Source organism: Myotis nattereri (assembly GCF_964212035.1).
Source record: "Myotis nattereri genome assembly, chromosome: 19".
Taxonomy (NCBI): domain Eukaryota; kingdom Metazoa; phylum Chordata; class Mammalia; order Chiroptera; family Vespertilionidae; genus Myotis; species Myotis nattereri.
Window position 1 is genome coordinate 11,534,467 of NC_138095.1, and position 15,344 is coordinate 11,549,810.

Genomic DNA, 15,344 nt, shown 5'->3' on the forward strand with positions numbered 1-15,344 from the left:
TAATGCAAAAGCAGGAAGAGGAAAAACAGTGGCTGGAGATGGGGGTGAGATAAGAGATGTGACTGGAAAGCTAGGCAGGGACAGATCTTGAGGGGGAGGAGGATTTGCATTCAGTTAGCTTTGAGGCGGTGGTGTTATTTGAGCGACAGAAACAGCTGTCAAGATAGTCACCCAGAGTCTCAGAGGGCAGGAATCTAGGATGTTATTCGTTGCAGTACATGATGACAATGTGAGATGACAGGGCCTTCTCTGTGTTTCCCCGCCCTGCTTGGCGACCTTGATGGATAGGCAATGTCAGTTCTAGCATTCCAGGCTGTTGGCTTTGGCTCAGACCAGGTAATGCTAAGGGATGGCGAGCTTTCGCGGTCCCTAAATCGCCTCTCTCCCTCTCGACCCCCAGGCACCCCAAATAAACACAACCTGGTTCATCTAAATAAAATAAGGTCTGCAAATGCAGCCTGCGAACAAGTTCCCCAGCCCCAACTAGAAGAGAGATCCTGGAGGCGCAAACCCATTCCCCAGGGGCCAGAGGCAGACCAGGCTAGAACCCGAAAAGCTCCTGACGTCCCCGGACCCGCGCGCGGCCCGCGGAGGCGGAGCCCGGGGGAGGTGCTTGCGCATGCGCGGAGCCTGCCTCCCGGCGAGGGGGTGGAGCGGGCGCCGGGGCGGGGGCTGTGACGTCAGGTGCGCGCGTGGCTCCGGCTGCGCAGGAACAGCTGGTGGCTCTGAAGACGGCCGGCGAGCGCACGGCCGTGGGGTGCTCGGGGCCCGCCGCGCCACGCTGCGGGAGCCGCCGCCGCCGCCTCGCGCCGCTGCACCATGTCCGGCCAGCGGGAGCGTTGCGAGCGCGAGTGGCACGAGCTGGAGGGAGAATTTCAGGAACTGCAGGTAAGGCCGGGCCACCTGGTCCCTCGACTCGGCTACCTGAGCTGCAGTACCTTCCCCTTCCTGCGCCCCCAGCCCGGGCGGTGGGCACCATCAGGGCCCAGGGGTGTCCCTGGCCAGGCCCTGGAGGCTGGTGGTCCGCGTGGACCAGCCCCCTCCATCTCCCAGCACTTCAGTTCTTCACCCACTTGGGGCGCCCGCTCGAAGCCCCCATTCCCCCCGCCCTCGCACCGGCTCTTGGCGCTGAGCACCTCCTTCGCTGCAGAAAGTTGGTCTGTGGCCTCTGAGGGGAAGTTCCAGGCGTGTCCATGTGGGGGAGGCCTGCGGGGACAGGTCTGTGCTGGGACTCGGAGGGAACAGCCCTGCCCCCACCTCCTCAGGGGTCTCCCCTAACCCCGCCCTTCGGCTTGTGGCAGCTCAACTGCCCGTCTGTCCTGGGGAGCAGCCCGCCGCTGCGGCTCTGTTGGGAAGATGTGCTTGGGAGACGTTCACCTTGAATCCATCGGCTCTGCTTCGGGACTAGGGTTCCCCGTTCTCCGCCTTCGGGGCGCTGCTGCAGGCTGACTTTGGCGTGGCGGATGGCATCTGTCAGTTCTGACAGCTGGGTTGCCTCCCTCGGGAGGGTGAGGGCTGCTTCCTGCCCTCACCCTTCTGGCCCGGAGCCTGAGGACGGGTGGGCTGGGGGTGGAGGCAAGGGAGGCCCCTCGAGAGAATGGCTTTGTGGCCTGGAGGTCCGGGCAGGGGGGTTTGTTCCTGAGTTCTCAGAGGCCTCAGCTACCTACCCTGGTGACTAGAGACGCCCCGAGAAACCGTGGGGTTGGCCAAGGGGACTCCTGGACCATTTCTGGAGATGGGGTGCCCCCTCTGCAGCTACCCTGTTGTGTTTGTTTTCTCAGAGTTAGGCTCTGCTTGCCTGAAGTCCGATCACGCATCTCTCCAACTCCTCGTCCTCAGCCTGAGCAATGACATTCCCCCCCCTCCCCCCACCCCGAGCACATAGGTTTGTCTGCAGTTGGCTGGCCTCTTACAGTGTCCAGAGGAGGGGAGAAGGGATTGCCAAGGGTATTTGTAAGGAGTCCTCCTAGACCTGAGGCAGCAGGTCCGGATGAATAGAGAGAGGGGTGCTGGAGAGACGGGACAGTTTGAGGCATGAGCAGAGGGTAAGGTACCTAGAGCCAAAGCGGTATCCCCTTCTGGGCTTGTCCGGCGTGTGTGGGTTGGTGCCCTCGCCTTCAGGTCTGGAGCTTGGGTCCCACCCAGCTCCCTGGGGACCCTGGTGGCTCCACTGCCATTGAGGAAACCCAGCCGCTTCTTCATGCTGTGTCCTACTGTGCTCTCATGTCGTGTCCACGGAGGGGGTGTTGGGGTCCGCAGTGGGAGAAGAGGTGTGCGGTGTGGAGCTTTTGTTGTTCATCATTCCTTCCCCTTGTCCTGCCTTAGGTTAGGTCCTAGGACAGTGATGGCGAACCTATGACAGGCGTGTCAGAGGTGACACGGGAACTCATTTTTTTGGTTGATTTTTCTTTGTTAAGTGGCATTTAAATATATAGAATAAATATCAAAAATATAAGTCTTTGTTTTACTATGGTTGCAAATATCAAAAAATTTCTCTATGTGACACGGCACCAGAGTTAAGTTAGGGTTTTTCAAAATGCTGACACGCCGAGCTCAAAAAGGTTCGCCGTCACTATTCTAGGAGAAGGAGGAGTCCTCACACTTCAGAGCTATGCGATTAATGCAATTAACAGCAATTAGACAGCAGGTCTTGGCAGGCAGAGGTTGCAAAGGAGACAGTTTGATTTGTTGTTGTGTTCTTATTTGGTGTCTCTGGGGCTCAGATGGGTGAGGGACAGGGGGGATGGGGCATTAATTCTGGATTTCATCCCCGGGTGCCTAGCAGGGCTGGTAGAAGGGCTCACCTGGTGGGAACTGTGACGTCCCTGCTTAGTTCTTCAGCAGTAGGGCATGGAGTGGACTTGGGGAAGAGGGAGCATCAATTCCCTACCTGTCAGGAGGGCATAACCCTTGCCTTAGCCCTTGCCCCAGCCCAAATGCACACTGAGGCATTTGGGTGACAGGTTGTGTGGCTGCTTTCACCCCTGCTGGCCTCAGGCTCTGGTGGCAGCTTCTGGATCAGAGGCCAGTGATGGATGGAAGGCCACAGAGTCCCCTGGGGGTGGGGTGGGGGTGGGGTGAAGGTGAAAAACACTGTGTCTTCAGTTCATAGATCAGGAGACTGAAGCTTGGGCACGCTAATGTAACCGGGGTCACACAGCTATTTAGTGACCACGTTGGGGCTAGAGCTCAGTCCTGTAAATGTTTACTTCACATGGATGTCCTTGTGTTGGGAGGCCCCTGTCTGTCATATTCAGTGTGAGAGCTCTGAACTCCGGGGATGAAAGTCTCTGGAAATACATATAGAATCAGTAGGGTGTACCTTGTCATTGTGTATGTATTGGACAGACTTTCAGATGAGGCATTTATTGGGGAACAAGGGGGTTACAGCAAGGTGGCAGGTGGACAGATGGGAACTAGAAAGGTTCACAATAGGAAGGTTTTTCTTTTTTTTTTCACCAGAAAATCTCGGTCTATCTTAATTTTCCTAATCTACCTCAGCACCTGGGATTCATGGATTTCATGCTTGTATCTCTCTGATTTCCTTTCTTGGGGCACTGTAGAGTATCCCTAGGTTTTACCTCTCCTTCCCTTTTACACTCGAAGGGAGGAAAGAGGTAACCTAACTCAGGCCCTAGCAGTGGTTCTCAACCTTCTGGCCCTTTAAATACAGTTCTTCATGTTGTGACCCAACCATAAAATTATTTTCGTTGCTACTGTTATGAATTGTAATGTAAATATCTGATATGCAGGATGGTCTTAGGCGACCCCTGTGAAAGGGTCATTCGACCGCCAAAGGGGTCGCGACCCACAGGTTGAGAACCGCTGCACTAGAGGATTTGAAAGGTCTTTAGAATTCCTCCCTCCCCGCAAAAGTCATAATCTCTGGGAATTTCCAGAGGAAAAGATCTGATTTCTTTTGGTTGTGGGGCCTCACTGGACTCTGGGGCAAGGTCAGGTCTCCGTGGTTATTCCGTTTTTAGCTGTTTGGGATTTCAGCCTTGCTGGTAAATTGAGCGTGGCTCTGTGGCCGGTGGTGTGACCACAGAAGGTCACGTACAGACAGGGTGGCAGGTGGTTTAATGAGCCTTTCCTGACTTGCCTTACATCACTGGAAACCTGGCCTTGCCCCTCCCACCAAGGAAGGAGATAGCTGGAGTGGGCTTTCCCTAAACTTGACCTCATAGTAGGTAGACCATTGTAAAGATTTTGGCTTTTGCCCTAGCCAGTTTGGCTCAGTGGATAGAGCATCAGCCTGCGGAATGAAGGATCCTGGGTTCAATTCCGGTCAAGGGCATGTGCCTGGGTTGCCGGCTCGATCCCTGGTGGGAGGTGTGCAGGAGGCAGCTGATCAATGATTCTCTCTCATCATTGATGTTTCTCTCTCTCTCTCTCCCTCTCCCTTCCTCTCTGAAATCAATAAAAATATTTTTAAAAGATATTTTAGCTCTTACTACCAATGAAATGGGCATACCTCTAGCTGCTGTGTATGGAATAGACATCAGGGTAAGGCAGGCTGCAAGCAGGAAGATAGTATTAAAACCCTAAGAAATAGATCCCATTATCACCAATTTACAGAGGTCAATAAGTTATACAAAGTTTCATGGCTTGTAAATGCTGGAGCCAGGATTCAAACCCAAGTTGTTGAATACCAGAGTCTGCGTTCTGTGGGTCAGATATTTTCTGGGTTCCTAACATAGTGGACTCTGAACCCTTCTTGAGACGCTTGGCTCTAGAAGAAAACTTTTGAACTTGTGAGGTCTCATTTCATTTGTGTGGTTCTTTAAAAGAATAGCATTTAGTCAGAACTCTTAGTTGCAAGTGACAGAAACACAATTCTGCTGGTTTAAGCCAAAAAAAAGGGGTTTATTGGTTATGCATTGGAAAGTCCAGTGACAAACGGCTTCAGGTAAGGCTGGATCCAGGGGCTCCAATGATGTCTCTGTGAGTGTGTCTCTCTGTCTCCTCTTTGTCACCTTTATTCTTAGGCGATTTGCATCTCCCTTGTTATAGTAAAGATGACCACTGGCGGCTCCAGGCTGACATATACCATCTACTTAGCAAACCGGGGGGAAAAAAGTGCATCTTTTTCCCAGTAATTCCAGTAAGAGTCCCAGGGCTGATTCTCACTGGCTGGACTTGAGTCATGTGATTATCCCTTACCAGTCACTGGGGCACTGATTGGCAGTGCCTTGGTTACATGTCTACCCCTGGAGCTCAAACTGGAATCAGTGCTACTTTAAACCACATGAAATAAGAATAGGGCAGGGGTGGTTTCATGAAGGAAAATAAAAATGCTGGTAGTGAAAACAAACAGACAAGGGTTGCTAGATAGGCATCGTTGGGGGCTAATAGAAACAGCCTGTACTTGTGATTCCCAAACCGTGTCAAGGCTTCCCCATGAAACTGCAGAAAAGTCACAGGGGTTCTATGGTCTGATTGAATTTTCAAGGGAAACACGATGACATCTGTCCCACACCACTGACGCTGCTAGCTTGGGGCAGTTCACAGTTGTACATTAGGTCATGCTACATCCTTTTCGATGATGTCATATCTTTGTAAAGTTGGATTTGCTGTGGTCTCTGATTAAAATCAAGTGCTATGTGAGAATCAACATGGAACAGGAAATGATGGCAGCCCTGTCTAATTTGATGCCAAGGTTTGAGAATTTGTGGGGAGCCAACAGGCACACACATTCTCATTAGTAAATAACTTTGTTTTGTTTGTTTGTTTTCGGAATGAAAATAAATATTTTTTGCCAATTTCAAAGTTTTTTCCCCGCCTCCAAAAGGCTACTAGGTTATTAGGACCTAAATACTTTTTAGTTATTTGGCCCGAGGACTCTGTGAAAAGTTTACTTAGATGCTAAGGGTGTGGTAAGCCAGAAAAATTTAGGAACCTTTGTTTTGTTTGTTTTTTAATCCTCGCCCGAGGATAATTTTCCATTGTTGTTGTTTTTTTGTTTTTTTTTTAGAGAGAGTGGGAAGAAGCGGGGGAGAGAGAGAAAGTGAGAGAGACACATCGATTGTTGCCTTCTGCATATGCCTCGACTGGGGCTGGAGATTGAACCTGCAACCCTGATACATGTCCTTGATCGGGAATTTAACCCGAGACCCTTTGGTTTGCGGGCCAGTGCTCTGACCACTGAGCAATAGCAGCCTGAACAGAAGCTTTGTTTTATGTGCTGATGGTGGTGGTGGTTACCCAATTGTATATATTTGCCAAAATTCATTAAATTGTACATCTGAAAACTGGCAAATTGATATGTAAGTTATACCTCAATAAAGCTGATTTTTAAAAACCAGCAGGTAGCCTGTTAAATAGACCTCATCTTCTAGTCCTTTCACAGCTGAGTAAACTGAGGTACAAAGAGATTACATAACTCAGCTAACAAGAGGCAGACTCCTGGATGTGAAGTCAGTCTAACTATATAATGTAATCATTTAGTTCTTTTTTTTTTTTTTAAATATATTTTATTGATTTTTTACAGAGAGGAAGGGAGAGAGATAGAGAGTCAGAAACATCAATGAGAGAGAAACATCGACCAGCCGCCTCCTGCACATCCCCCACCGGGGATGTGCCCGCAACCCAGGCACATGCCCTTGACCGGAATCGAACCTGGGACCTTTCAGTCCGCAGGCCGACGCTCTATCCACTGAGCCAAACCGGTTTCGGCTAATCATTTAGTTATTTATGTTATCCTGCCTTCCAAGTGCCTGATATGCATGCTGACACCTTCAGTTACTGCTCACATAACAGACATTACTAATCAATCCTTGCACATGACTCAGCATCTTTCCCCATATAAAGTTGATACAGTTGAGGTGAAGTCAACTTGCCAACCTTGGTAGTGTTTCCATGGTGATGAGTCTTAGGTATACTCAGCATCCAGAAATCTTTATCTGACATTGATATCTTGGAAAGAACACTATATAAATGTCATCTTTGAAAACTTACCACCAGAGAAGGACACAGCTCTCAGGCACCACATTTTGGTGGTGACCATGGCTCTGTTGAAATTTACTAGGTTGCCCATCAACTCCTGATGCTCCTAGGCCAGAGCCCACCCTGACAATGCCACGAGATTCCATTGCTGGCAATTCTTGCATTAAATGTTGACTCATTTCAAGTGCCTTGTGTTAGGAAGGCATCTCCAAGTGTCTCACAGCCGTGTGGGGCCTGGAGTCATTAACCTCTTCTTCCCACTGGAGCAGAGCTTGGGGCCTCAGAGGACAGGAGAGGTGGCAGATCTGAGTCCTCCAACAGAAACTCGCTTGTTTGTGTCGTCAGTACATGGTATGAAAGGAGGGTAATCAGATGTGCAGGAAAGACACTCTGGGCATCTCAGCTCAGAGCTAATGTTAGTGCTTCTCTGTCTTTTTTTTTTTAAATACATTTTTATTGTTTTTATTGATTTTTTACAGAGAAGAAGGGAGAGAGATAGAGAGTTAGAAACATCGATGAGAAAGAAACATCAATCAGCTGCCTCCTGCACACCCCCTACTGGGGATGTGCCCGCAACCAAGGTACATGCCCTTGACCGTAATCAAACCTGGGACCCTTGAGTTGGCAGGCCGACGCTCTATCCACTGAGTCAAACCAATCAGGGCAGTGCTTCTCTGTCTTTTTTTTTTTTTTAATCCATTATACATTTTTATAAGTAATATATATCCACATAGTTAAAAATTCAAATAGGAGATTTGTCCAAGAATTTTCAAACCACTTGTTTATAACAACTAAAAAATGGATAATTCCACTGAGCCATGGAGTGGGGTATGAAGAGCAGAATGAAGAAACTTAGAGCTACATGTATCAATATGGATATATCTTTTAAATAGAAAAGCAACACTGAAATGAAAAGTTGCAGAGAGGTGTATACAGTATGACATGTATAATAAAGTAGAACTATGTATTACTGATACATATCTTTTTTAAATTAAAAAATATATATATTTGTATTGATTTCAGAGGAAGGGAGAGGGAGATAGAAATATCAATGATGAGAGAGAATCATTGCTTGGCTGCTTCCTGTACGCCCCACACTGGGGATCGAGCCCGCAATCCGGGCATGTGCTCCTGACTGGAATGGAACCCAGGACCCTTCAGTCCGCAGGCCGACGCTTTATCCACTGAGCCAAACTGGCCAGCTCAGTGGTCGGCAAACTCATTAGTCAACAGAGCCAAATATCAACAGTACAACAATTGATATTTCTTTTGAGAGCCAAATTTTTTTAAACTTAAACTATATAGGTAGGTACATTGTTATTAACTTAATTAGGGTACTCCTAAGGCTTAGGAAGAGCCACACGCAAGGGGCCAAAGAGCCGCATGTGGCTTGCGAGCCGCAGTTTGCTGACCATGGGGCTAGGGTGGTAGATATCTTTTTTAAAAATTGGTTTTGAGAGCGACAGACACACATCAATTTGTTTCCCACTTTTTTATGCATTCATTGGTCGCTTCCTGACTGGAGATTGAACCTGCAACCTTGGTGTACCTGGATGACGCTGTAACTTACTGAGCTACCTGGCCAGGGCCCTGATACATATCTTTATAGTACAAATACAAACACTTGCAAGGGAGTGAGATGGGCCAGATGCCGTGTAGTGGAGATTCAGGCAGGGCTCTGGCAAGAAACGTGTCTCCCTAAAGGATCTCAGTGAAGAGTTTCAGGAAGGGGTAGTACTGAGGTGTGACAGTTTAAGTGTGAGGCCACTGGAGCCTAAAGGGACAGCGGACGGGGTCAGTCACCAGAGGTTGGCCAAAGCTTGTTGCTGGGAAGGGGAGCTACAGGGCTGGAGCAGTAGTCGTTGAAGGCTGCAGGGAGGAGACAGGAGGAACAACATCCCCACCTCTTCCTCCTCCCGCCTTCCAGTCTTCGGTCCTGGCCCACCATGGGCCAAACCTAAGTAGGAGGCAGAGTAAGGGAGCCTAGGAAATAGAGTCCGAAAGGGTCAGCATCAGCACAGAGAAAGACTAAAGTGATCTGGGGTGAGCGTGGGGGGCGGAAATAACAGCATAGGGTTTGACCTCTTTGGGGAAAGGAGATGGGAATTCCACCTAGAAAGAATGCACGCGCACACCCACACCGCGCCCCCCCACCCCCACCCCCCCACACACAGAGAATACACAAGGGCTTTCAACCTTATGTGCACTATCATCTCTTACAATGAGGGTGAGAATATGAGTGTTAATGTGTTTATTTTCTAGCCTATGATTTTTCTGTCCTTTTTTATGTGCCTGAAATATTTCATAAAACGAGCAGGAAACTGGAAGGTAATCCATCAGTACCAAAAGACGTTTAAAGGAGAACATCTCTCTAGGCTCAGTGTCCGCCATCTGATGTGATTATGACCATGCAAATATCATTTACAGCAGAACTGAGTAGTGTACCGTGGTTGTATTTTCTGTCTTGGAGAAATAAGTGTCTTAGCATTTGATTCTCACTGGCAATGTTTGCTTTATACTTACCTCTTTTTCCCCCCAACGTTTTGTCAGCACATATTCTATCAAGCATGTTTCTTTTCTTGGATTGGTCTTGAACTAGACACTTGCTGCTGATGGTGGTGGTGGTGGTGGTGGTGTGGGGGGTTGGGACCTGCTTTGTGCTACAGCACCGGTCCCTTCTTCCACAGCTGCTGGTCCGCTCTGGTGCCCCAGCCCTCTGGGCTATTTTTAGGGGCAGTGACTTGATGTGAGAGTCAGTCACACAGTTAATAAGCTGGAGTTCCCTGCGCCGTGTGCAGAGAACTGACTCCTCGTTTTTGGTGAGTATCTCCCATGCTCCAATCCACTGCTGCCAAGTTTAGAAATAAGAGTAAGTAATGGTGTGGCAGTTTGGCGTGTTCTTTAAACGTGAAACATACATTTACCATGTGACCCAGCAATTCCATTCCTCGGTATCTACCCAAGAGAAATGAAAAGATATGTCAACACAAACACTTGTACGTAATACTCATGGCGACATTATTCATCAGAGGCAAAAAAAAAAGTGGAAATAACCCAATGTCCAGGAACTGGTGACTAGGTAAACAAAATGTGGTCAATCTATACCAAATCTGTATTGCTGAGTAGCACATGCTACAATGTAAATAGACCTCAAAAAGTTATGCTAACTAAAAGAAGCCAGACACAAAAACCACATGTAGGATTCCATTTATATGAAATATCCAGAAAACACAGCTCTATAGGGATAGAAGGCAGGTTAGAGGTTGCTAGAAACTGGTGGGAGGGGAGAGTGGAGAGTGAGTGCTGATAGATCCTAATATCTTATTGGATGATGAAGTGTTCTAAAGCTGGATGTGGTGTCTGGTGGGTATGGCTCAGCAGTTGAGCATCGATCTAAGAACCAGGAGGTCACAGTTTGATTCCCAGTCAGGGCACATGCCCAGGTTGCGGGTGTGCAGGAGGCAGCCGATCAATGATTCTCTCTCATCATTGATGTTTTTTATCTCTCCTTCTCCCTTCCTCTCTGAAATCAATAAAAAATAAAAACCGGATGTGGTAATGGTTGCACAACTTGGTAAATGTATAACAATCACTGAATTGTGCACTTAAAATGAGTGAATCTTATGGTATATAAATTATACCTCAATAAAGTTGTTAAAAAAAATAGTAGTTTAGGTTCTTAGTTTGGTAGAAAACTACCCAATATGGTTGTTTAGTGGTCTGCATTTTTGGGGTGACTAGTTACTGGCTTAATGAAGGATTCATCCAGCCAGGCTCCAAGTCCTTGCTTTTGGCATCTTTAAGATGACAGTGTCCTGGGCAAGAGCTTGGTAATAATGAGTCCAAGATTTGTGGCTTCTCCTCTTACCTTGTGTGATTAACTTTGCCCGGAAGGAAAGCTGGGTTCTGTCATCTTAATCTAGATTGTCACACTTGCCTCTGAAATGAAGACACTCAAACCAATTGGCAAAGCCAAACAGAACAAAATAGAAGATGTTTATTTATATAATTGGAAAGTCAAAGATGATCTGCCTTCAGGTACCGTCCGATCCAGGGGCTCAAGTAAAATCATCAGGACTCAGCCTTTATCTACCTACCTTTCTATCCTGTTTTCCTCTCTCTTGGGTTCATTCTCAGCCAGACAACCCCATTAACTTTGGGCTTACATCCTACTGCCTTCAAAACTAGTAAAAAATGAGTCTCTTTTTTCCAGCAGTTCTGATAAAAGCTCCATGACTCAGTTTCACTGGTTCTAAATGCCCCTCCCTGAATCAACCAGCTGGATTGGGAGGCTGATGATCTGACATGCGAGGCCTGCGTTATATTCTCCGGAGCCCGGGGCAGGGTCAACCCCAAACCTAGGCAGATCTCATGGACTGAGTTTCCAAAGAAACTCAGGGATGGGTCTCCAAAGAAACTATGGGGACATTAACCAGAAGGGGACTAGCTGCCCAGTCGGCAAACACAACAGAAGGTCTCCATCTGGCAACTAGTTCCATTTGAGGCCACAGGTCAGGATTGGATTGCCTCAGTGTGGTGCATCTGCCCCTGGAAAAAGCATCTCCAAGCACAGGTCCAATCAAGGGCCCGTTGGAGATACCATCATGTGCGAGGGTAGCTAGGGACTCCAAGGGAAGGCAGGAATTGTATTGCCCCCACGTCCCAGAAGCCCCCATGGACAGTGCATCAAGAGACAGCTGTTGTGTCCTGGCCGATGTGGCATATTTGGTTGAGCCATGTCCAGTGCACCCAAAGGTCATCGGTTCAATTCCCCGTCACAGCACATGCCCAGGTTTCAGGCTCAATCCCCAGTACGGGGCCTGCAGGAGGAAGCTGATTGATGTTTCTCTCTCTCATCAGTGTTTTTTCTCTCTCTCCCTCTCCCTTCCTGTCTCTCTAAAATCAATAAAAACATTTAATTTTTAAAAAAGTAAATGTTGATAGCATTGAGAGTTGGTGAGATGTGGACAACTGTCATATGCTGTGGGTGGGACTGTAAAGTGGTACAGCCACTCTGTGGGCAGTTTGCCAAGATCTGTTAAAACTGAAAACAAGCCTGTACCCTCTGACTCAGCAATTCCATTTTTTTCCCCAGAAAGAATCTTCCCCAGAGAGATACTAGCCTGTGTGCCCAGGGAGGCAGTGCAAGGGTGCATTGTTAGGTCTAGTCAGAGACTGGAAACAACCTAAATATCCAGTAATAGAGGAATGGCTTAACTAAACTGCAGCGTGTCCACAGCATGAAAAACTGCACAGCACTAAAGAAAAATGAAGTAAATGTATTCTTACATGGGTAGATTTTCAAGGCATATTTTTGAGTAAGGAAAGAAAGTTGTGGAATCATATGTATGTTCTGATACTGTTATATAGTTTTCAAAATCAAAAGTATGTGCTTGACCTAGCCAGTTTGGCTCAGTGGATAGAGCATCGGCCTGTGGACTGAAGGGTCCCAGGTTCGATTCTGGCCAAGGGCACATGCCTGGGTTGTGGGCTCAATCCCCAGTGTGATGGGGCGTGCAAGAGGCAGCCGTCACTGATTCTCTCTCATCATGGATGTTTCTATCTCTCTCTCCCTCTCTGAAATCAATAAAGAAATATATATTTGTTTTAAAAAGTATGTGCTTTAGGGTATAAGCTGTGCTGTTATAACAGAGAGAGATCCCCAAATAAAAAAAGGCTGAAATGAGGTATCGTCTTTCTTTCTCTCAGAACAGTGCAGAGGGAGGTGTGGTCCAGGGTGAGTGGTATTCCAGTTACCTGTCACTGCATAAAACAGCAATCACTGCTTTTTTGCTCATGGATCCTGTGGGTCAGGAATTTAGACAGGGCATAGTCTGGATAACTTGACTGTGCTCTGTGATGCCAAGAGGCCATGGCTGGGAAGACTTGAATAGTTGGCAGTAACTCCCATGGCTGGGGCTGGAGTCATCTGGAGGTTTCTGTGCCTCTGTGCCTGAGCTGGAATGACAAGAAGGTTTGTCATTCCAGTGAGGACTGTTTATCTGAGTGTCTACCTGTGACTTCTCCATCTGATTAGGGTTTCCATACAGCATGGTAGCCTCAGGGTAGTTGAACTTTTTGCTCTAAGTGTGAGTGTTTCCGTAAGTAAGGCCAAAGCATATGTCTTTCTACGACATGTTCTCAGAAATTATAGAGTGTCACTTTTGCTCTATGTATCTATCATCTATCTTTCTATCTAGCTATGTGGTCAAGCCAGCCACAAGCCTACGTATATTTAAGGGGAGAGAACAGAGACCCCCACCTCTCGATGTAAGGATTGCTAAAGGATGGGCGATCAAGTTTTTAAACCATTACAGGTTGGAAGCTCCGTCATATGAGGTCACGTGGGATTCTTGTTGGTTTGGCGAGGGAAGGCACAGTGGGCTTTGCTATTTGTATCATGTAGCTTTCATCTCTGGTTTCAATGTAATGGGACCCGTAGCTGCCATATGCCAGCCAGGGAAAGGGAGAGTGGAGGCCAAGCAGTCCCTTATAAAAATGTAATTCAGAACTACTACACATCACTTCTGTCCTCCTCCCACTGGCTAACTCTTAGTCAGACTGCTACCTCTAGCTGCAAGGGAGGCTGAGAAATGTAGTCTGTAGGCCACATGTGTAGCCATAAGTCTGTGGGGTCCTGTTGCTAAAACGCAGCAAAGGAGAATAAATATTAGGGACAATTAGTGTTTGCAAGTGTGTTTTTCACATATATGTCTATATATTTATGTGTATATATAGAAATGGGTCTATATAAAATATAGAAATATGTACATACATAGAACAGTCTGGAAGAATACATAGGAAAAGGTCTAGAAGCAACTGGCAGCTGTGGTTACTTCTGGGGATGGGGGAGAAGTCAGGGATGTGTTCAAAGCTGACTCCAGCCATAACTGTTGTGTTTTAATGTTTTATAAGGATAATGTCTTCCCATTTTACTTTGAAATTAAATATTAATTCAAGCTGAAGAGGGCCTGGTAAACATCTGGCTGCTGATGTTGCAGTCTTGGTCTTATCTCCCCATGGTGGCACCCAACCCCAAAGAGTGCCAAGGAGGTCACGTGGCTCTTATCTTCCAGGAGCCGCAGCTGGTGTTGCCCGGACACTCAGTCCAATGGCCCCACCTTCTTGAGGACCGTAGCCAGGGGGTCTCTGCCCCCGTTCTCCCCATGGAGACCCCCTGACTAGACTGCAGTAGATATTGGTTGTAAGTGGATGGCTGTTTTGGGACTGAAGAATTCAAAAGTGATTAAAACAGCCTGTCTCTCTACAGATCGCTCATTATTAACTACAGATAGAAAGCTGGTCGCTGTGCAACGGGGAAAGCAGGTGGCACCGCCTCCTCTAAGCAGTTAGCATTAACATCACGGACACTGTGTCCCTCTGGATGGGAGACACTGAGGACACAGTGTCACTTTAGTGGCATTCTTGCTCCAACAGCATAACCCAGGTCCAATCATGAAGAAACAACAGACCAACCCAGGCGGAGGGACACGCCCCAATTCTAGACTCAACTCCTTAAAAAATGTCACAAAAGACAGAGAAAGGTTGAGGAGCTGTGCTAGACTAAAGGAGGCTAACGATGCAAGCAGTAGTACAAGGCAGGAGACTGAGTCGGGTCCGGGATCTGCGGGGACATTGCCATCGATGGACAGTTAGCAAGATGTGAGGTCATGGCATTGTGTGGGATCCAGGTTGCATTGTCTGTATGTGATCATTGTACTGTGGATGTAAGAGAATGTCATCGTTCTTAGGAAATGCACAATGAAGGATTGCGGAGTAAAGAAACATGTTGTCTATCTATAGCTAACTCCCAAATGGTTTAGAAAAGGAGGAGGCAGACTTTTTTTTGGCACAAAAGCCAAGTAGTGAGGACTCTAGGCTCTGCAGGCCATATGGTCTTTGTCATAACTACTCACTCTGCTGTTGTAGTTTCCCCGAGAGGCCCCAGACAATATGCAAATGAACGGGTGTGGCTGGGCTCTATTCTGGCTACTGAAGTTTCACATTTCTTTTTTTTTTTTTTAATATATTTTATTGATTTTTTACAGAGAAGAAGGGAGAGAGATAGAGAGTTAGAAACATCGATGAGAGAGAAACATCGATCAGCTGCCTCCTGCACATCTCCCACTGGGGATGTGCCCGCAACCCAGGCACACGCCCCTGACCGGAATCGAACCCGGGACCCTTCAGTCCGCAGGCCGACGCTCTATCCACTGAGCCAAACCGGTTTCGGCAAGTTTCACATTTCGTATACTTTCATGTCACAAACTATTCTTCTGATTTGTTTCAACCAAGGAAAAACCATTGTTAGCTTACTGCCCGCACAAAAATCTGGATTTGGCTGGATTTGGCCCGTGGGCTATAAATTCCTGTTGCCTGATATCGAAAAAGAACACACA

The 15,344-nt window shown here is 47.5% G+C and overlaps 1 protein-coding gene across 1 annotated transcript in view; it reads left to right on the forward strand.

The window, feature by feature from the left end:
* Positions 1–704: 704 nt before the first annotated feature.
* TMEM120B (transmembrane protein 120B) overlaps positions 705–15,344 on the forward strand; it is a 37,188-nt gene continuing 22,548 nt past the window's right edge. Inside the window, exon 1 of the mRNA XM_081113554.1 lies at positions 705–888. Within this exon, the coding sequence (XP_080969680.1) occupies positions 820–888 (69 nt within the window). The 5' untranslated portion in view covers positions 705–819. The remainder of the gene's footprint in view (positions 889–15,344) is intronic.